Source organism: Trichoplusia ni, chromosome 3, assembly GCF_003590095.1.
Source record: "Trichoplusia ni isolate ovarian cell line Hi5 chromosome 3, tn1, whole genome shotgun sequence".
Taxonomy (NCBI): Eukaryota; Metazoa; Arthropoda; class Insecta; order Lepidoptera; family Noctuidae; genus Trichoplusia; species Trichoplusia ni.
In genome coordinates, this window is record NC_039480.1 from 12,106,727 (window position 1) to 12,129,024 (window position 22,298).

At 36.1% G+C, this 22,298-nt stretch overlaps 1 protein-coding gene across 4 annotated transcripts; it reads left to right on the forward strand.

The window, feature by feature from the left end:
• Nucleotides 1–1,593: 1,593 nt before the first annotated feature.
• LOC113491941 (transcription initiation factor TFIID subunit 1) lies at nt 1,594–21,960 on the forward strand. 4 transcript variants are annotated; one of them, XM_026869155.1, is made up of 36 exons: nt 1,594–2,122; nt 2,403–2,470; nt 3,372–3,595; nt 4,472–4,589; nt 4,729–4,910; nt 5,246–5,417; nt 5,782–5,955; nt 6,243–6,370; nt 6,669–6,916; nt 7,338–7,497; nt 7,934–8,168; nt 8,610–8,795; nt 9,322–9,351; nt 9,929–10,101; nt 10,430–10,550; nt 10,929–11,086; nt 11,392–11,587; nt 11,856–12,119; nt 12,477–12,610; nt 12,932–13,100; nt 13,468–13,582; nt 13,833–14,035; nt 14,315–14,396; nt 14,849–14,997; nt 15,538–15,726; nt 16,208–16,468; nt 16,789–16,933; nt 17,077–17,207; nt 17,614–17,776; nt 18,203–18,345; nt 18,684–18,864; nt 19,305–19,361; nt 19,503–19,604; nt 20,114–20,262; nt 20,581–20,685; nt 20,957–21,960. In XM_026869155.1, the coding sequence occupies exons 1-36, from the start codon at nt 1,903–1,905 to the stop codon at nt 21,029–21,031; spliced, it is 5,610 nt and encodes a 1,869-aa protein (XP_026724956.1). In that variant the 5' UTR covers nt 1,594–1,902; the 3' UTR covers nt 21,032–21,960. The 4 variants fall into 4 exon arrangements, with proteins under 4 accessions (XP_026724956.1, XP_026724957.1, XP_026724959.1 ...); XM_026869156.1 differs by having other exon boundaries at nt 16,792–16,933; XM_026869158.1 differs by having other exon boundaries at nt 3,471–3,595.
• Nucleotides 21,961–22,298: the final 338 nt, after the last annotated feature.

Consider the following 22,298-nt stretch of genomic DNA (forward strand, 5'->3'; position numbering starts at 1 on the left):
TAGTAAACTACCCACTTCCGCACAGTAGGTAAAGAGGTACCCGTAATAGTGCGACTGTTTGTTGTTTTTCGTGTCCATATAGACACAAAAGGGAAATACGTGTGTCTGCATTACGTCAACTGTCTACTTCCGCCAGGATATTGGGACATTACGACTGATTAAGTAGGTACGTAATTTTTGGCGTAGGTACAAGTAAGGTCTAATTAAGTAGTATTATTGTAGTCTTTTTTCATTCACGGGATAATTTCACGAGAAGAGAGAAGGTCCTTCTTAAACGCGTGAACGGGGATATACGTCCTAACGGGGATATATCGGGGATATACTAGGGATCATTCATCTCCGCTCTATGGGAGAACAGACATGAAGAATTCAAAGTAGATGCAAAACTATTTAAGCAAGTAGGTATGTATGTAAAAACAGGCTATTAGAGCATTAGTGAGACGTTATGTGGACCAGTTCCTTAGATTATTCGGAAAACTATGATACCTGCCTTTCTACACATGTCATGGTCATGTAATTATTGTAATTATTCTGATTTTACTGTATACTTAACAGTCAGTTACAAAAATAAATTTATTTATGTATCTATTTTAAGCCATGAGTAGGTATTTCCCTTTCTATGGAATTCTAAAAATAAGCTAAGAACAATAAAGATTTTTTGTCAATCTTGGTATGCTCCCAATAATTATATCTACATTACTGAGATCTATAATAACTATGGTAACGGTTTCTTGTGTCGCAGCTACTTTCAGGCTTTCGTGTCGGTCGCATTCCAAGAATTCGTTAAACGGGTAAGCTTTACAAGTATCTGAGATTCTGATACATGGTGTAAAGAAACTATTATCACAACAAATCAGCATCTGTTTACTCTGTTTGACTAAGTAGGTTACACACGCCATTGTCATATCATTTAAGCACATTGTTACTGTGCATCGGGCATAGAAATATTTAATATGGGCAGCGAAATACTTAGACCCAACCGGTGTTATTCGACCTTTTCTAGAGATTAAATCTAATTACTCCTAATAAAGAAGAAGGCAGCAGAAAAATAAAACATTTTGTCAAAAACAATGAAAGTGCATTCGTTACTAGAAATAACAGCAATAAATATAATAAATTTTATAAAATTATGTCATGTGTGTGAGGCACTACTTTATTTTATAAAGCTATTTTTTGTTACTAATTTTATCTATATTTAAATAACACCGTGTCTTGTGTTCATTCTTTCGCATGCTGCATAAGGCATAATGTGTGGAACTAAATTTGACGTAAATACTAACATCTGTCTGTAACTATATTTAAAGCGAAATAAAATGAAAATAAAATATGATTTTTTGTTGTTCACAAAACTGTCATGATTACCTGGCCACACTAAAAATATAATCTGTTGCGATAACGTCAACGTGACTCATTGCGTTACGTCCAAGACCCGTCAGACGTCAACAGCGTTTCGTTAAAAATGTTTAATATTTGGAGCATTACAAAATGAACACGAGAGTTTTCAATTTTATACATTGCAGTAACAAAGCACGATATTAATAAAAAAGCATAAAGTGCAGCATAAAAAAGTGTTTTATACTAGCAAAAAACTTAGCAAGGTTTCAAGGAACATACAAGAACAAGAACAGAGATGACAAGAAGTCGATATTTGTTTATTCTGTAAACAGAGTCCTATGCTAGGTACACCGTATTCTCCGCAACTGGAACGCGCCATTAAATAAATGCCGCGGCACCTGTCTGCCTTTCTTGTCATTCTTGTCAAAATATAAACTATTGCTTCTTGTTTGGTGTAACTCATTGTAATTTGTTTGTGATTGCATTTAAATCAAGAAATTACTAGAAAACATTGTTTATGTCTATGTAATATAATTAATATAACAGTAAATAGGTTTTAGTTTCAAAATGTGTGACAGCGATGATCCCGGCGACAATGGTCGCTCGGGCATGGATTTGACTGGGTTTCTATTTGGTAATATTGACGAAAGCGGTCAACTAGAAGACGATGGCCTCCTTGATGGAGAGTCCAAGCGTATGTTGTCATCGCTCAACCGATTGGGACTGGGCTCGATGCTATCAGAAGTATTGGATGAAGAAGAAGTTAGTAAGGAGGATCAAGAAAAAGGTAACTGACTTTGTGATTAGTGTAATAAGCTTGTTAGTGAAGTGATTTACTATTACACTGTTGAATATGTTTATACTACTTTGAGAGGAATTCTATTCACCATATCACAAAAGTGGAGTATTAGGTACTTTTATTTTCCATAAATGGAACATGAAATAGAATTATGTCTATGATAAAATGCGAATCAATGTTAAAGTTTTTAATTTCTTATTAGTAAGTCTAAGTAAGTAAGGCTAATTAAAGTATTGTATTTCGATAAATAAATTTTCTACTGTTCCAGATTACACTCAGAAAAGTCCATCAGCCATAGATTTCTTTGATATTGATGATGCCGCTGAAGATATAAAGGTATCAACATAATATTCAAATTTAAAACTTTGAAAAAAAAATGTTATTAAAAAAAAATCTGCTTTTTGGTATTAAATTAAATGTGATTTCTTGATTGTATGTTGTTTTTATTTACTTATCTATTTAATGCAGGAGAACTCTGTTCCACAATTTGATTTTTGTTAATAAAGCACCTATCCTTATAAAAAATGTGGTTAAATGTATGTTGTGTGTGTCAAATAAATCAAAATTACCATTGGCAAATTAAGAAATCAAGTTGTTGTTTTAATGATTTTATGAAGCTCTTCAAATAGGCTGATCAACAAACAAATTTGTGATTATGACCATTACCCCTAATTAAATTGATATTGATAGTAAAAACTTTTTTTAATAAATTTTGTCATCTTTGAGATCCTTAACTTGCCATAGTATGATGTGGGCTTTCTGTATATTGGATGTGTAATGCTGAGATAAATAAGCACAGCACCGTGTTTCGATAAAGTAGAAATTTGCGTTCTACCTAAAGGGTTGTGCAATCAATATAAACTAAAGGAAGTATGTGGGATGTTTCTTTATCTCAGTCTGTCAGCCATATTCACAAGTCATTACATATTGACATTAATTAATATTCCTCCTTACATTCCACTTTAAAGTGACAGAGACAGCATAGTTCTTAAGAGAGACTTAAAAAAGTGACACTTGTGAATATGGTTCTAAGTGTTTTTATCGTTTTACACTGTAAAATAATACTAGTTTTGTAGCCTCCAAGAATGAATCACAAAAACACTTGATTATTTATGAGACGAACATAAATTAACTGTATAATAATGAGATTGTATGATTACAAATGCAGTGTTTGTGAGTTTATTCTTGACTCAGTACAAATAATACATTACACTGATATGTTTGTGTTAACCAATAGGATATAGAGGTAGAAACTAACCAGGCTGCACAGAAAACCTCAGAGGCACAGGTTGCACAGAGCGAAGTTACCGTGGTCGATGATACCGATTGTCCACAGAGCGAAGAGAAGGATGGGAAGCCTTGGAAGGAAGAGGGTTCTTATCGTCAGGGCACAAATGATGAAGGCTATGAAGGTGATATGGAGGGAGACGGTGAGCTCATGCCACCTCCTGCCACTATACCGTAAGTTGAATGATCTTTATACTATATTTGAGCTGTAAAAGAGTTTCCTAATTTGTTGTGGTGTGTTGTTATTGGTATTTTGAGTATGGTATGTTGTTTTATTGAATATAGTGGCATGGAAAGAGGGATATACATTATATAGATAAAGACAGTATATATCTTTTATCAGGGGAAGCAGTCAAACTAATTTTAACTGCCGAAGTATGTTTTATGACACATTTTAACAAAGTGTAAAAGCCTTCTTTTGAAAGTTACTTTGTATTGAGGAATTAAGGTGAAGCAACAACATAGAGGCCTAATTTTGAAAGTGTACTGTGTATTTAAAAATATGCTGCAACATAGTAAGCAATTATGTTTTTTATAAAAATAAGTGTAAGTTCAATAACACAACATACTATAGTATTACTAATAGCAACTTTGATGATGAATGACAGTTTATTTCATTTGTGATTCCAAAGAAAAAGCAACTCTGATGGGAACCGAAACCGACAAGCGAAAAGGTAACATTCGCTAAAGTTTGTAATGAATGTTAGTATAATAATAGAACACAGAAGCTTTTTCTACAAATTCTTTATGGCTGTTTAGTATTAATAGGTAATCGGCTTATCTAGTAGGCTCGAATTATATTCCTTATATAATAAGTTACAACATAATAGTTGCTAGCGGATTGTATGCTTGTCCACAAATCGATACTTTATTACAAACGATTATGATTCATTTTTGAAATTCGTTATTACCTGTTAATATAGCGCTGTTACCGAACACATATGGCTTTCAATTCCACTAAGTATTCATTCATGCTTCTTGTAAGCTGCACTTTATTAATTTAACTATGATATTTTAATTCATATTAAAACATTACCAAATATTTTCTAGGTCACACAAATCTTCAGATAAACCAAGGAGGTTGGAAACTCCACTGGCAGCGATGCTACCGTCGAAATATGTTAACATAGATGTTCGAGAACTCTTTCCTGACTTTAGACCTGATAAGGTAACCATTATATCAATAGTTTACAACTCAGAATATTTAAAAATGCTTCTGATTACTGTACATATAAGACTCAAAATTCAATTAGCAAAATTATATCGTCGTTTTTTTGTTCAAACTGCAATCAATTTTCACATTACAGGTTCTTTTGTTCTCGCGTTTGTTTGGACCAGGCAAGTTGTCAAGTCTTCCTCAAATATGGCGCGGTGTTAAGAAACGAAGGCGGCGCAAGCGTAGCGGTAGTACTAGCAGTGACACGCCCCCCACTGCTGCAGAAAACCAGGAAGCACAGTACGCTAGCGACGATGAAGAGAAATTGTTGAAGTAAGTACCGTTTAGAGAAATATGTCACTGATCTGAATATTTTGCACCCAATCGTTGGTCAAACCTGTGGAGCTAGAAGTAGGATTGGCGGCCAACGCTGGTTGGTACGATGGTTGTCTTCTTTCTACAACCATTGTAGTACCTAGGCATTGTGGATTATCTTGAATGCAACTAATCTTTAAAAGTAACTAACAAAACCCTTTAAAAGATCTCTGTATATCAATTAAACAAAATAATTGCTATAGTAAGTCGAGCATACGTTTTGCCATATTATCTTATTGCGTAATAACAAATAGAAAATAGAGTCAAAACATTTGAATTACTTTTTATTTTAGACCTATGGAAGAGAATCAACAAACGAACAATGAAAACAATTCTTCGAATTCTGGCGACAAGTCTCAACGGCCGACGCCTGCGCACTGGCGGTTCGGGCCCGCTCAGATGTGGTATGACATGCTGAATGTACCTGAGACAGGAGATGGATTTGACTATGGATTCAAAGTGAAGGTAAGACTAATTAAAGTTAAGAAAAGAATATAGGCAGAAAGTAAAACACTCTTGTTACTCAAAGACTGGCCTGTTGGTCTAGTAGTTAGTGGCTGCTATATGGAGATTAGGGGTTTGATTCACACCCAGGACATTAGTTTCTGTGATGAGCACGATCATTTTTTCTGTGTAGTGTAATTTATAAGTTACTTTAGCATTTGTCTATTATACTTATACTCATAATACAAGCTCTACAATCTAATACCCGCAGGTATTCGATTTCCAATGTTGAATTGACTAATAATAATTTAAAAACATGTCTTAATTCACAACATTCCTATTTTATCGTGTGTCAGAGTGAAATAGGTACTTCCAATTGTTCTAGGCACCATCACCCGAGCGTGAAGATAAACCAAAGGAGGTTGAAGAAGAAAAGCCGGAGGAACCAGAAAGCGAGGACAGTCCCGACAGCGGGTTCCCTGACGACGCCTTCCTCATGGTGTCGCAGCTGCAGTGGGAGGATGACGTGATATGGGACGGCAGTGAAATCAAACATAAGGTAGGGGCTTCTGAAATATTGTTAGCCTACATTTAAACTGCATGGATAGATAATTGGAAATTGCCAAGCCAGGAATAGCAAAATTAAATGTTGAAAAAGGAGTGAAGGTAATTCTTTTTTCAACGCCTATCTCGTAGTTTAATTAATAATAATGAATTCCGATTTTCTCATAAACATTTTGCAAACATACATTTATCATATTTAACTACAACGTGTGAAATCACTTCTGCGTATATATGTTGCGAAGCCATCTTCGTCAACATTCTAATGATATTTTGTTAACATAGGTGCTAGCTCGACTGAACAGTAAGAGCAATGCAGCGGGCTGGGTGCCGACTTCTGTCAGTCGTACTGCTCAGCAATTCTCACACCCACGACCCCAACCACCCGCCCCACTACAGCCTAAACCGCCTACGTAAGTATTTTTTAACACCTTTGTCCTTTCAAACAAAAATGAACTTTATTACTATTAGTAAAAGGGTCTTAAATCAAATTACACTGATCTCTATTGTTAATTAATCGTCTGTATTCTAAGACTTAATTAATTGTTACGCTTTTTATCAACCATCGGTTACAGATTGAATAGGATAATTATAGAAAAATATTTTCTAATATTGCCCAATCCATCTGTAAAGCAAAAAAAACACTTATTATTAATAATTCCTGGTACAGATATGTTACTATTTCACCTTACATTAATAAATCATTTTCAGGGCAACAGCAACATCGGCAAATAAAGACATCGGTGGCAATTCCGCCGACGGCGAAGACAATACTTGGTACAGTATTTTCCCCGTGGAAAACGAAGAGTTGGTGTACGGTACATGGGAAGACGAAGTTATATGGGACGCTGAGAATATGTGCACCGTGCCTAAACCCAAGATATTGACTTTAGATCCTAATGATGAGAATATTATACTTGGTATACCCGATGATGTTGATCCTTCGAAGATCACTAGAGGTAATTATTGCTATTACTGTTAATATATGTCCAAGTCTCAATGTTTGTTAAAAATTGTTGTTGACTGGCAACTATTCATCACCATCCTAGCACACATTTCACAAATATGTTGGGCTCGTATTGGGATGCTGGATGCAGCTAAGTACCAGTGTTGTACAACGAGCGACTATCTATTGATCTCGAACTAGTTACCCCAGCAATACGCTACCTCTTATTAAGACTGGTTGCCGTGAATGATCTTAAATCTGTTCAAATAGATTTCTTTGCATTACAATTATTCATCATTTGATAATGTTTTTCTTCTTAGTTTTAAAATTCATTATTAAAGTGATGTGAGGACAGCCTCTCGGGACTCTTATTCTCCTAAATACACGAGAAATTTATATATTTCCTTCTTCAATGTTAATTGATTATGTTACAGAGAGAGGTCCAGCACCAAAAGTAAAGATCCCACACCCGCACGTAAAGAAATCCAAGATTCTGCTAGGCAAAGCTGGAGTGATCAATGTGCTACAAGAGGACGCGCCGCCACCGCCGCCTAAATCACCCGATAGGGATCCATTTAATATATCTAATGACGTGTAAGTACACATCCTTAGAAACTTTTCATTCAAATAGCAGGTACGAAACCTTCATTGATTCTAGTGTAACTTATGAAAGTGAAAGTAAACTGGCAATAAAGTCATGGTATAATTATTAATTGATTTTATGATAAAAAATATGAAAATGAAATAAGTTAGAAAGTTAGAACACGAAGTGTTGATGTTCCATGGACTAAATAGGTTTAATAACAGTCTTAAGCATTCTTTATTAAGTGTTGTTTACAAAAGTAAAATAGTAAAATGAAACTGATTTACTTAGTTAAAGAATGGTATATATTCCTCTTTATCATGTAACTTGAATTTTTGTACAGAAATACATTCAATCAATTTATTACAGCCCAGACTATAGACTACAGAAAAACTTGTTTTAAAACCTTACCTACCTTTTAGGAATAATGTGTTGTTTGACCCGTAGCTTCTACATGGCGAAGTCGCAGAACCCGCGGCTGAAGGTGGGCGGCGGGCAGCTGATCCAGCACAGCACGCCGGTGGTGGAGCTGCGCGCGCCCTTCATCCAGACGCACATGGGGCCGGCGCGGCTGCGCGCCTTCCACCGCCCCGCCATGCGCAAGCTGTCCTACGGGCCGCTGGCCGCGCCCGGCCCGCACCCCGTGCAGCCGCTGCTCAAGCACATCAAGAAGAAGGCCAAGGTACCACCACTATAGCTTCCTAACTATCATTTTAGAAAGACTGCACTAAGGTCAAACCCCACTGTTTTGGGTTTTTTAAAGACGACTGTAAGTTAGCTATGCCCCAAATTGTTTATTTATTGTTCTTGTAAGTAATGTGTTTGAGTAGTATACTTTCATTTAGTTATAGTGAAATTTAATTCGACATTTTGAGTTACGTTATTGTCAACCTAAAATATCATTGCCAAGACCACTGTAGTTTTCCCTAATCTTGAAATCTGGTAGGTAATTTCCCTTTCAAATATATGTAGTTGTTAACCTATTACACCACCTTCGGCCCGTTACTTGTAAAGTGTCCCACTACACCACAAATACTGTCGTATAGTTTGACCATGGCTGGCTGATTAAACCTTTAAGAAGATCAAATAACATTAATAAACATTTTTTATTTTTACTTGATAGCAACGCGAGGCAGAACGTTTAGCCTCAGGTGGTGGCGATGTATTCTTCATGCGAACACCAGAAGACCTCAGCGGTAGAGACGGCGAACTTGTCCTAGTGGAGTTCTGCGAGGAACATCCTCCGCTCATCAGCCAAGTCGGCATGTGCTCCAAGATCAAGAACTACTACAAACGAACTGCGGCTAAGGTAACAAGCCAACACTCTTCTATATTTTATATGCATTTTGGCATGTGCATTGATGGTTACTAAGGTAAATGTAGTCAATAGGATCGTCCACCTTTTGACCCCAACACAGAAAGCGACTACAAAAAAAAGTTATTGTTGTCGCTCTTCTAACGTGATTTTGATGAACCAAAAGTTTAAAGTTTAAAATGTATGGTAAAATCATTACTAAATATGATTGTTACTCAATGGTTCCCCGTTTTCTCGATATTTCTTGAGAATAAAAGTATAGTGAAGTCATTAATTACCATTGCATATTTACATAATGTTATGGTAATGAAAAGACAGACTATAAAGGCCATAGTAAATCCTGAGTTTGACGTAGCAATGGTCTAGCTACCAGGATAAGATCATCAATGATTCGAAAATGATGATGCTAATTTGTAATAATTGCATAATAAATTTCGTTATTTGACCTTGTTTAACACTCCAAGTGTTGGTCTGCATTTATGATATAATTAAAAATTGTTTTTATTTTCATTGCCAAAAGGGGTCCAAAAGGGGCACTGGAAATTCAAAGGTAGGCGTAAGTTACACATACATTTATAAGACTAACTATTGTATTTTCTTATTTGGTGCTTGTATTTTCTTTAAGCTCTATGGAATGTTCATTAACCATTTTCATGTTTCATTGGTATTTACTTGTTTATTACAAAAAATAGAATTAGCTTTTAAAGTTAATGAAAATTCAAAATATGTGTAAAAATATTATTTCAGACCATGAATTTTGCGCAATATTTTTTTGCCCTGTTGAATGCTGAAAAATGGGTGTTTAATATGATTAATAATCAATTTTTGGGACAGGAACACAGCAAAGATTAGTGGGGATTTAAAAATATTAATCCTATAAAATAACGTGTCTTTTTTGTATCGCTTCAGTAGTTACATATTGCTTGAATAGAATTGCTCTTATGAAGTATCGAATTTTTTGCCCCTCAAGACAAATTGTCAAATTATCCTTATATATACTCCGATAAGCAGGGTTCAAGCCCTTATATGCCTATGAGTAATCACATAAAACCTTCAAATCTGACCAACATATAGTTGCGACAAGAAATAACTAAATTTTAACATCAATCATCAATTTGTTGCTACAGGACGAGGGTCCAAAACCGTTGAAGTATGGCGAGGTAGCCTACGCTCATACATCGCCTTTCCTCGGCATATTACCGCCGGGAGCTACGCAGCCCGTTATAGAAAACAACATGTACAGAGCACCGATCTACGAACACACTCTGCAATCCACAGACTTTTTGATTATACGTACTCGGTGAGTTTTTTGAATCTATACCGTCTCCATGCTAGGTGAAGGTTAGCCTCGTCGATTTCTAACATCTCTCTCAGTGTACTGTATTTTTACTAAGTGTATAAATGTAAAAATAGATGGAAATTTACTGCAGTTTCCAAAAATGTTTTTACTTTTTGCGTTTTTTAGCCTGGTCTTACGCTGGCAAAAAGGGCTTTATTGTTTTACTTATATTCTAAAAATAGTTGAACACCACACATAGGACATGGGATATTTCTTAACACAAAATATTAAACGAAAACATGGTATTTCAATTTGTTCCATCAATTTCTCATTTTCATCTTATTTTTAGCCAATCTTACTATATTCGCGAGGTTGACGCTCTATTCGTGGCTGGTCAGGAATGCCCTCTTTATGAAGTCCCTGGACCGAACTCAAAGAGGGCTAACAACTTTGTACGAGACTTTTTGCAGGTTAGTTATGTTTCTATGTTATATCTCTTTAAGTTCAAACATTTAATTGAAGCTATATCTGAGGTCTAATACACACTGGGCAGGGCAAGTTTCGAAGATTTGAATGTGCAACCGGTTACTGTACAAATAATAAGGTTTTTACCTAGGCAAATAAGGTGGTTATCTAGTATGGTACAAACAAAAAGATAAAAGGTATGAACAAACTGGTTTCAAAATTGGAAAATACCTGGAAAACTGGCTTTTCACACGATATTTAATTTTTCTGTTACCGTTTTTAACGAGTAAAGAACTGAAAGTACAAAGCTATAACTGAAACTTTTGTTCTTCTGTGTGACCGACCTAATGCCTCGTGATTTTAATACATGTATATGTTTACAGGTATTTATATACAGATTGTTCTGGAAATCTCGAGACAAACCAAGACGTATTAAAATGGATGATATCAAGCGAGCTTTTCCTTCACACTCGGAGAGCTCTATACGTAAGCGACTGAAGCTATGCGCTGACTTCAAACGTACTGGCTTGGATTCTAACTGGTAAGATAATTTGACCGTCTCTATTTTCCAAAGGTTTTCATAAAAATAATATTTTTATTTGGGTAAACAAATTATGTGCAATATAGGAAGAATAAAATATTATTCCTCAAAAAATTGTATTTCTTGGCGTGTCGTTTGAAATAAGCAAAAATGGGCTATAAAATGTTTGATTTGCTTATCGCGTTTGATTTTAGATGCGCATTTGGATATAGTTAGTATATTTAGTTTAAGTCCGAAGTCATACAGACTTTATCTGAGTACTTATTTTCAATGATGATTTTGTGATTTTATGATTTTGTTTAAAGGTGGGTAATAAAACCCGATTTCCGACTACCCTCTGAAGAAGAAATTCGAGCGATGGTATCCCCAGAGCAGTGTTGTGCTTACTTCAGTATGGCGGCAGCTGAACAAAGGCTGAAAGACGCAGGTTACGGTGAAAAGTTCATATTCACGCCACAGGAAGATGACGACGAAGAGTTACAGTTGAAAATGGACGATGAGGTATATTTTAATAGTTAAGGCCTACTGGAATGTTTAATACATATTTTTCATTCGACTAAAATTGTCTAATCCTATGTATTGTTCAATTTCTTTTCTCAACCCTAGCACTCTGTATATATTTTGGCAAACGTGCCGTAGTATTTAACTGTTTTCGGTTATATGAATCGTGAATTTTTGTTTTAATTCTTTCGATATTCTTTTAAACGGACACAAATGTTTTGGACAAGAAAAGGTATATAATACTTATCTGTACGTGTTTTCGTTCTAGGTAAAAGTAGCACCATGGAACACAACACGCGCTTACATCCAAGCGATGCGCGGCAAATGTTTGCTCCAACTGACTGGGCCAGCGGACCCCACTGGCTGTGGTGAAGGCTTCTCGTATTTACGCGTACCCAACAAGCCGACACAGCAGCCCAATGAGGAACAACAGCCGAAGAGGACTGTGACTGGAACTGATGCCGATTTGAGAAGGCTGAGCTTGAATAATGCGAAAGCTCTGTTGAGGAAGTTTGGAGTGCCTGAAGAAGAGGTATGATCTTTTTGTATTTTTACGTGTGAATTTGTTGTAAAGTGGGTGACAAATGCAAAAAAGACACATGTTACAACACTGGTATTAAAAAGTAAAATTTCGATCACGCTGAATTTATTTTACTTTTATTTATTCAAATTAGCGGCATACAATTTTTGTACTACTCAAAAAATCGCCAAACGGTATGACAGTTTGTTGGAGATTGCTCGTAGGATTCTTATATGTCTCATTGATTTATCTCACCGTACACTAAAAAAGCACTACAAATCGAAATGCTATGGTGGTCATTTCGGAAAGTATTCATAATAAAATGAACAAATTTTAAATATTTACTGAATTTTGCAATCAATTTTGCAGATTAAAAAACTATCTCGATGGGAAGTTATCGATGTAGTCCGAACATTGTCGACGGAGAAAGCAAAGGCCGGTGAGGAAGGCATGACGAAGTTCTCTAGAGGAAACAGATTCTCAATTGCGGAACATCAAGAAAGGTATATGTATTCATGTTATGTTTAGTAACTGTATTTTGTTTTCTGATTGTCGAAAAGTAAACCTTGTTTATGTTGGTTAAGGCTCATTTTACAATGCAATTTTCATATTGATCGAGGCAGGTATATTTGGCTACTTTGTTTTGTAATTAAACCTGCCTAGTTTTGTCGAAAATAAACCTTATTGCTGGTCGTCAAGACTCATTTTTAGTGGAAATAACAGAAAGCGCTTTATTAATATGAATGTCAGTAGACCAATTATTTTACATAGTCGACCTAACTTCATTAATTGAGATAAAAAATAAACGTTCTTATTTTGCATAGATATAAAGAAGAGTGTCAACGCATATTCGAGCTACAGAACCGTGTACTGACAAGTACAGAAGTGCTGAGTACAGACGAGGCCGAAAGCTCCGTCAGTGAAGAATCTGATTTGGAAGAAATGGGAAAGAATCTTGAGAATATGCTGGCTAATAAGAAGACGACTGAACAAGTATGTGTTTTAATTGTATTGTTAACTTTTGTAGAAAATTCTATTTCGGAAGTACAAAAGCTTGTGATATGAACTCTCATAGAGGAAAATGTGTGGGAAATATTAGAGTAAGTACCGACTAAAAACTTTAAGGACAATGTTTCATCGCCTCTTAGTGAAGGAAAGAAAACCTTTTTACCAATAGCCGTAACTTTGATCGTTCCATACATTAAAACCATTCGCTTAGCGATATCGTTCTGAAAAATGTATCTTTACCCTAAACTCCCAGATCACTTGTGCATGACTCTCTCGTGATTATGTATTGTGGTTACAACCTTCTATATTTAAACGTGTATTAATTATATTTCTGTTCCTATATTTTCTTTAGCTATCCATGGAAAGAGAAGAGGCTGAAAGGGCGGAACTAAGGAAGATGATCTTGGGCCAGTCCGAGAAGAAACCTCAAATTAATCAATCGGACCAGCAGCAATCATCCAGTCAAGGTAAAACTCTTTCTATCCTTTGTTGTATGAAAGTTGTATTGAAAGAGCTTTGTTGAGCGTCTCGTGTTTTTATTTTGCTCTTGTAAAGGACAATACTCAGTGGCTATAAAAAAACAAGCTTATTATATAGTATAGCCAGATATATTTTAGCCGACAAGGATCGAATATCTAAGATATGCAGGAATTATAATTAAAAAAATCTTTACATATTAGCTTATTAACTGGACTATTATTTTCTTATTTTCCTCAGCCGGTCGCGTACTCCGAATAGTCCGTACGTTCCGCAACGCGTCAGGTCAACGCTACACTCGCGTTGAGTTAGTGCGAAAGGCGGCTGTAATAGAGGCCTATATGAAGATACGTTCCACCAAAGACGAAGCCTTCATAAGACAGTTTGCGACGATGGATGAGTCACAGAAAGAAGAAATGAAGAGAGAGAAACGTAGGATTCAAGTATGTAAACATAATATATATTCGTAAATTATATCTCGACGAAAACCAACGTAACTTGCCCCTTAGGAAAAGAGACAAAAGATTGTTGAAATGAGATGAAACTGTGCATTCACAACATGTAAGACAGAATATCTTATTACACAACGCATAGTGCACTTACATGTATATAATCATATTTTTGAAAAGATGAATAATGATCATTTCTAATAGGCACTACACTCCGCCCATTCTTCAGCTTTATTCAGGACTTTATGTCATTAATAATGTGTATCTTAACAGGAACAATTGCGGCGTATCAAACGAAATCAAGAAAGGGAGAGACTTGCTGGCAATGTTACCGTACCTGGGATGTTCCCTGAAAGTAAGTTCTTTCATGAAATGTCTTACTAGAGTGAAACGAATCGAGCTCGTGACTAAAATTAAACAGCGCAAGGCGCTCAATTACAAGTTAAGCTACGCTTAGTCCGTGGATGTGTGACCATCTATGTAATAACGAGTTCCTCCGTATTTTGGAAGGGTCATTAAATTGGGTCCCAAGTGTTATTTAAACATCTTCGACAGCCGTTTCGGGTGTCAACTCGAGTTTACGTAACGTAAGAGGTATCGTGTTGTCCAGGTAACTGGGTCAAAGGAGCTTTGTAAAACACTGGCACTATGCTGCATTTGGTTAAACTGAAAGCCGACCCCAATATAGTTGAGAGAAGGCTAGGTTGATGATGAATAAATCGACCATTATCTTCATAACGTGTACTCACTATAGAGAAAAGCTCTTAAAGTTTACTGACATGACATCAAAACAATATTATTCAATAGGTCTGAACCAATCGACCTCCATCGACATGAGTTCACCGTCACAAGGCTTGATCCCTCTCGGTCAGATCAAACAGGAGCCAGACATACACACCCCGTCCTCATCGTCTTCAAGGCGACGAGCTAAGTTGAAACCGGACTTGAAACTTAAGGTAAGATACGTTTGGTTTTTCTGAGTTGAAATGAATCACCTTATGAATCTCGTGTTAAGGTTGATTTTACTGTTTTTATAATGTATTTGGTACAACGTTTTAAAATAATTAATATCGTCTCATCTAATTCAGCATATTTCCAGCATCCGAAGAGTCAAGAAACAAAGCTTGGTTAAATTAATGAGATAATTTAATTTCAAATGCCTTAAATAAGCTTTCAGTGACTTATTCTATAGTAGTATCTACGCGACTTATGTATTGACATAAAATAATAGTTATAATATGTTGCTGCATCCCAAAGTAATGTTGTCATTGTATTGATAGCATATGTGTGTCTATTTGTCCTTTTTTCAAGAAGATACGAATTGACATGATTTCTTATGTGGAAATAGTTGAATTGAAAAGATCCCCCCAGGATCTTTTTGCTACTTCTTTTCCGTTTTCTGTATCACGAGCTAACCGCTTTACCCCTTATTTAACGTGAGCAACCTCAAAGAATACTATCGTATATCATATATAACATTTGTAATCTCTCCTCAGTGCGGTGCGTGCGGCCAAGTAGGTCACATGCGTACGAACAAGGCGTGTCCGCTGTACACGGGCGCGCTGGGCGGCGGGCCCGCCTCGCCCGTCGAGACCGACGCCGAGCCACCGCCGCTCGAGCCCGACGACGACGATATGGGCTACGTCGACGGTACCAAGCTGACACTGCCCACCAAGATTATTAAGGTAAGTGGTTATGAATGGGGATTAGTATATAAAAAAGTTGTGGAATTTTGGATTTCAATTTGTGTGAATTTGTGTTTTTGCAAAAGAAAATACTATTTGTAGTATTGGAGCATCGTAAAATACGGGTGCATCGATTTTTCTGCCAAAAAAGAAGCGTAGGTCATACCTGCATAAAATGTGTTTGGATCCGGGCAATTGATATAATTTCCCATTAAAGAATCCAAATATTTTTTTCTCTCAATCTCACACGTGCTAAAAATATACGTAATATATGTATAAATGGGACTCTGAATCAATCAATCATTTATTCACAAGAATGTAGGGATACATAGTTGGACATTCTTGCCATTACGATGGTGTCAGAATCAATTATTACTTTTTAATAATTAAATTACATTAAAACATATATGAAAAACTCATCACAATCAATATTACAACTTATCTTTAAGAGAAAAAGCCTAAAAAATATATTACAATACAGCAATCAGCCGAAGAACTAAAACGCCGTGGCAGCGGTCGTCGTTCAGGCGGCAGCTCTAGCGGCAACAGCGAGGCGCGCGCGCTGGGCCGGCGCGGCCGCCGCGGGACCGCCGGCGACGCCTGCGACTACCTCGTGCGGAGACCTGCCGAGAGACGACGGACAGACCCACTCGTCACACTCTCATCACTGCTAGAAGATGTACTGAACCATATGAGACATCTGCCCGATGTGCAACCCTTCCTGTTCCCTGTTAACCCGAAGGTATTTGTTTTTTGTGTTTGATTAGTACTAGTTTGTGACAAGAGCTGTTTGTACTGTTTGAACGATGACCTGCTGTGCGATTTTGTTGTCAATACTTACTAGCAAATGTATGTCAATAAGTCTGTTGGCGATTCATGAGAAGTTTTTTCGAGCTTTAATATGACTTATATTTAGGTGGTGTACACAATAAAATGGTGCGTTTATTGAATATAAACAGTTTAATTTATCGCTATCTATTCATAAAATTATTTTTATTATTGTTAACGATGATACTGTTTCCTGTACAAAAAGTGCTATTTTAATGAAATCTTTTCCAAAAGTTGGTGGCTGACTACTACCGCATAGTATCCCGACCGATGGACCTGCAAACAATTCGTGATAATCTTAGACAGAAGCATTATCAAAGTCGAGAGGAGTTCTTAGCTGATGTCAACCAAATTGTAGAGAATTCTACATTATACAATGGTACGTAGTGTACTACAAAATATCTTATTGCCTAAAGTTAAAGTTGATTTTCGTGTAAAGCTGTACATTCTATTTAAGACTTTATTGCTAGTCTAGTTAAGGTTCATTTTCGCTTAATGCTATCTTATACGAACTTCTTTTAGGACCGACCAGCAGTTTGACAGTCGCCGCTCAGCGTATGCTACAGCGTTGCGTTGAAAAGCTGGCAGAGAAAGAAGAACAGCTAATGAAATTAGAAAAACAAATTAACCCGTTATTAGATGATAATGATCAGGTAAACTACTATTTCAAAAGACTACTTAAGTCTACTATCAACAGAAGTATAGTATTTTTTGTTTTACGTCCCAAAAAAGTGAAGGAGTGAGGAGTGAAATAAAATCTCAGGTGACGTCAGTTACTAGTACGATTCTTACAAACAATTGATGTTACTAGCCCCCACTACCATACATTTCATCACCCTAAGTGTCTTTAAATCTTCCTGACTTTTTAATGATGTGATAAAATGAAAAATACATAGATCATGAGCTGACGCGGCAGATGTCTTTCCACTATCAATAATTTGCATTAAAAAAGAAAAAAGAAAAACACTATTGTACCATAAATTAATTTGAAAAACACCTTGATATTAAAATGTCGTGTACATAAAGGGTATGTGTATTAAATTATTCTATGCATTATAGGTGGCGCTGTCGTTTATATTAGAAAACTTATTGACTACAAAACTGAAGATAATGCCGGAAGCATGGCCATTCTTGAAGCCGGTCAACAAGAAACAAGTGAAGGATTATTACAATGTTATCAAGAAACCCATTGATATGGAGACCATGGGCAAGAAGATACAAGGTAAACACAAACATAACATGCAAACGATATTGAACTTTAAATATTTAACTGTTAAACACATATTACTGCAATATATATTATGTATAATGGAAATGTTATAAGTTTATAATTTGACAGTTTTTCTTGACATAAATACGCTTTTACTCAAAATACTTCTTTTCTTCTTTTATTTTGGCACGCATCAAAGGTTTTTTTTTACATTTCAAACAGTCATTCAGACTTATAGTTAGAAATCTATATTATCTTATATTGATATTCTATCGTTTTAAAATAAGATTTTTTAATTAGGTACAAGATATTGCCATCTATGTCTTACTCACTATTCAGACTTATAGCTCTATTCAGACTCACTTTGAACACACGATTACCAAACTAAATTAAGTTCAGTCTAAATTTCCTTATAATTATAAATTATTTCGTCCTTAGCTCACAAGTATCACAGTCGTAACGAATTCCTTCGTGACATACAACTGTTGGTTGATAACTGTCGCGCCTACAATGGTCCTAACTCGCAGTTCACTAGGCAAGCGGAGATTATTCTGAAAATCACACAGGAATCCCTAGAACAGGTAATGTGATTATTAATTATTTAATAATGGTACTCACGCTTATTTATCGGTATAGGCCGACTGGTTTTAGCGTGCCTGACCGCCGTTTGGGTCCAAAACTAGTCGAGCGATCCAGATATATACGCGTGAGCATCCAGATATATGCGCCTGATATATGCGCTTGTGATATATTTGTTACTACGCTAACTAAGCTTAGCAAAGCTTGGTTGAATCGCAGAGTCTTTAAATAAACAAAAAACAAAAGCTCAAAATTTTAATAAATAATATTATGCATGAGCATGTTATTCTTAAAACCACCTTAATACTCATAGTAATAAAGTTAACATTACTTCCTACAGTTCGGTGAGCACGTCAGTCAACTAGAAGCCAACATCGCCCGCGTGCAGCAGAAGATGTTGGAAGAGGCGGAACATTCAGACTTGGATGTTGAGGACCCACCGCCGCCGCCGCCCGACGAGAAACGCGGGAGAGGACGCCCGAGGAAACACAAACCTTCGACGTCTATTTCCACTGCTGATGGTAAAACTCATTTACAAAAATAACTCATTCCACAGCTTTCACATAACGCCATCTAGTCTCAAACTAAGCAAAGTTTGTATTGAGTCAAGCCAACCGATAAACATACTTATATATTTCTAAATAAATACATACATATAGATAAATTACACCCAAATCCAGAACAAATGATCAAGCTCATCACACAAACATTTGGCCTGGGTGGGAATCGAACACGGTTAGAATAGTACCTCGGCCAGTCCAAATTAAAAAAGGAGGTTCTGGATGACTGTATTTCTTTATATTTTTTACCTCAGAACTTCGGACTAGATGAACTAATGCTGGTAAAGGTCTTTTTTTATTCTACTAGAATTGAGGTAATTTGGTCACATAATATTTCATCAAGTTTGTCTTAGTAGTTCTTTTTGAGGGAGAGATTTCAAATTTCCCATTTGTCTGTTTAGGCGCAACGCCCAGAAAACGAGGAAGACCAAGAAAAGATCAGAACTCTTTGGAAGAGGGTAAGTGACCAACTTTATTTATTCACTCATATATCTATAATTCTATACCTACAAAATCCGTTGAAGCAGTCAAGGTCCTACTGGGGTACCTAATTATCTATAAGATATATATATATTTAATATCGTTGTTTATTTGTTTAGATCTCCAGTACTCGGACAGTGGCAGTTCAGAATTGGAAGAGGTGGAACAAAAGGTTGCCGCTGAGGCCATGGTACAGCTATCTGTGCGTCCACCGTACTCAGGTAAGTCTGCACTACATCTACATGATATAATTGAGTTACTTTGGAATAGTACATGATTTTACACGACCCTTCAAATTTTAGACATAAATTGTTTTGTTGCGTTTATACTCAAAATATTCCAATTTAATATAAGTTCAAAACACAAAATGATTATCTCTTATGTTGCATACAATACCTACTAACTTTGTTACAAAATATAAAGAAAATTTTATATATTTAAAATATATTTGTGAAGCGAATTCACAACTATTTATCACCGGTGTTTTTACTATCCCGTATTTGAATACCTACGTGACAGGAAACCGTTAATAAATAAAACATTTTCGAATATTCACTGATATGAATTTAATACTACTAAAGCTACAATCTGTCTTTGCGAACCAGATGTTGGAAATGACAAAGAAAAAAAACCAGTTTTTGTTACCTATTTACTAGGTAAAAAAGGTACCTCCATTTTCCTTTTTTTCCATACCTCATTTTCTATCTAACCATGGAATATCGTATCGTAGAAGACGAACCGCCGCTGGGCGAGGTTCCGTTCGACACATCGGAGTTCCTGATAAAGCGCGAGGCGCCGGACGAGCCGCCGCAGCCCTCCGACGACTTCGTGGACCTCGACCAGCACAGTACCGACTACTCCTTCCCGCCTGTCGTCAAGGTCAACTAATTATTCAAGATTTTTTTAAATTAATATTATTGTCTTTAACTTTTCTAGCGCTATTGGTAGCTTAATTATGACAAAGTGCACGGATATTGTATATGGAATTGATTGTATTTGTCAAATAATAATTTATGTTTACTAATTAAATCTTGTATCTTCTCTCGAGAATCATCAATAAAGACACATTCAGATTCGCATGTCGTCAAGGAAAACTTTATTTTTTGAGATCTATTTTGTCTACAACAATAACTTAAGTTTATAAGATTCCGACCGTTTTTGTTTCTTAATACAAAAATATTTTGCATCTGTATGTAGGAGGAGCCAATGGAACCCGATATGGGTATGGATTCACAGCTGTTGGACGGCACAGGGTTGGAGCCGCCGCCACAGTTCAAAGAAGAACCGCCTGAGAGCTGGCAGGTATGTCATATATACTATACATATACTTATTCCCGACTTTTTCCTATGGACGTTTGTGAGTAAAGATTTAATTATTTTTGACTGATTGTAATCAATCATCAATCACAACAGTCCACTGCTGCACTTCTCTGCGCTCTCAAAGCTGCTCTAATAAATATAAAATTTGTATTAAAAGTTGCTCTTAAATATTAAATTACACACATTTTTTAATTAAAAAAACTTCAAACTGTCATTATCAATCAAAGTTGATATAATATTTTTAAACTTGCAGCCGGACCCAGCGATACAAGACGACCTTCAAGTCACTGACAGTGAGGAAGAACCGGAAGATGGATTGTGGTTCTAAATTCAAGCAATATTTGTATAATAATATGTTAATCGGTTATAGAATGTGGATGCTGACGACGTCATAACAAACCTACTAGAATATAATTGGATTCCCGGTTAAAGAATGTCATAGTTAACAATGTAATAAAAATAAATGTCAGTTACTTAAATGGCTCGGTTTTCTCACGCGTGTTTATCAGCATTGCCCGACTAGTTTCGGACCCAACCGAAATCCTTAATCATGAGCTGACGCGGCGGCGGCAAGCAAGTTCGACTCGCCGGAGTCGCGTCTCGATAAGTACGCGTTAGTAAAACTTTTTTATTATATCAGCATGATGACAAAGTCCGTATGATGATGTAGTTTCTGTTTGATGTTAAAAGTTCAATTGTTATCTAATATAGTTCGGTTGTATTTATGTCGCTTTTTCCAGCTAAGATATTGCATATCGTGCAATAATAATAGTGAAATTATTGCTGTTTAAACGAATAATTTAATTTTGTCAGCAATAATTGTATAAAATATAATAACATTGTGTGTGGACAAACACAATGTTCATTTCAGTAAGAGACGTTATTAGATTACGGGTGTAAAAATCAAACAAACAACACAAACTTCCCGTGATCCCGTGTATATACCTATTTATCATTTACTTAAAGTTCCAAAACCCCTACAGTTTTGACCTAAATAAATACGTGAAAATATGTCATATAGGACTACAGTTTTTGTCACAGAAAAGTTTGCCGTGTGTTTTCCTATACCAAAAAATGGTGGAACAAAAGTTGATCGTTATAACTCGTATAGTTTGAACTAACTTTTGCCAGCGACCAAATATGCCGCGAATAATAGACGCTGTTATGAATTTCTGAACGAATATTAAATTAAGTATATCTTTCGTTATTCCTAATAATTGTGTAAGAATAATAGAATAAAGCTTTATGTAATAATAGTAAACTTGTTTTATTTTATTTTGGTTACTTAATCGTCCTACCAAAAGGGTAAGAACGTAACCCTCTCACTGGCGAACTGCGCGTCCGTCTTTCCTTTCGTTTCTACGGTTACAGATACCCCGCTTATGAGATGATGCCTGGTGTACTTATCAGGCTGTATTTCATAAACCATAGTAGGTAACATTTTGTCAGATTGTGTATGTAGTTCTGTTTCTGCAAAGGTAGGTACATAATGATTTTTCAGCTGGGCGAAATATCAACTGAAGACGGTTTTTTAAGTGCGAAATACTGAGGACCGTCAAAAAATAAGTCTAGATCGACAGAAAAAAAAATGTTAA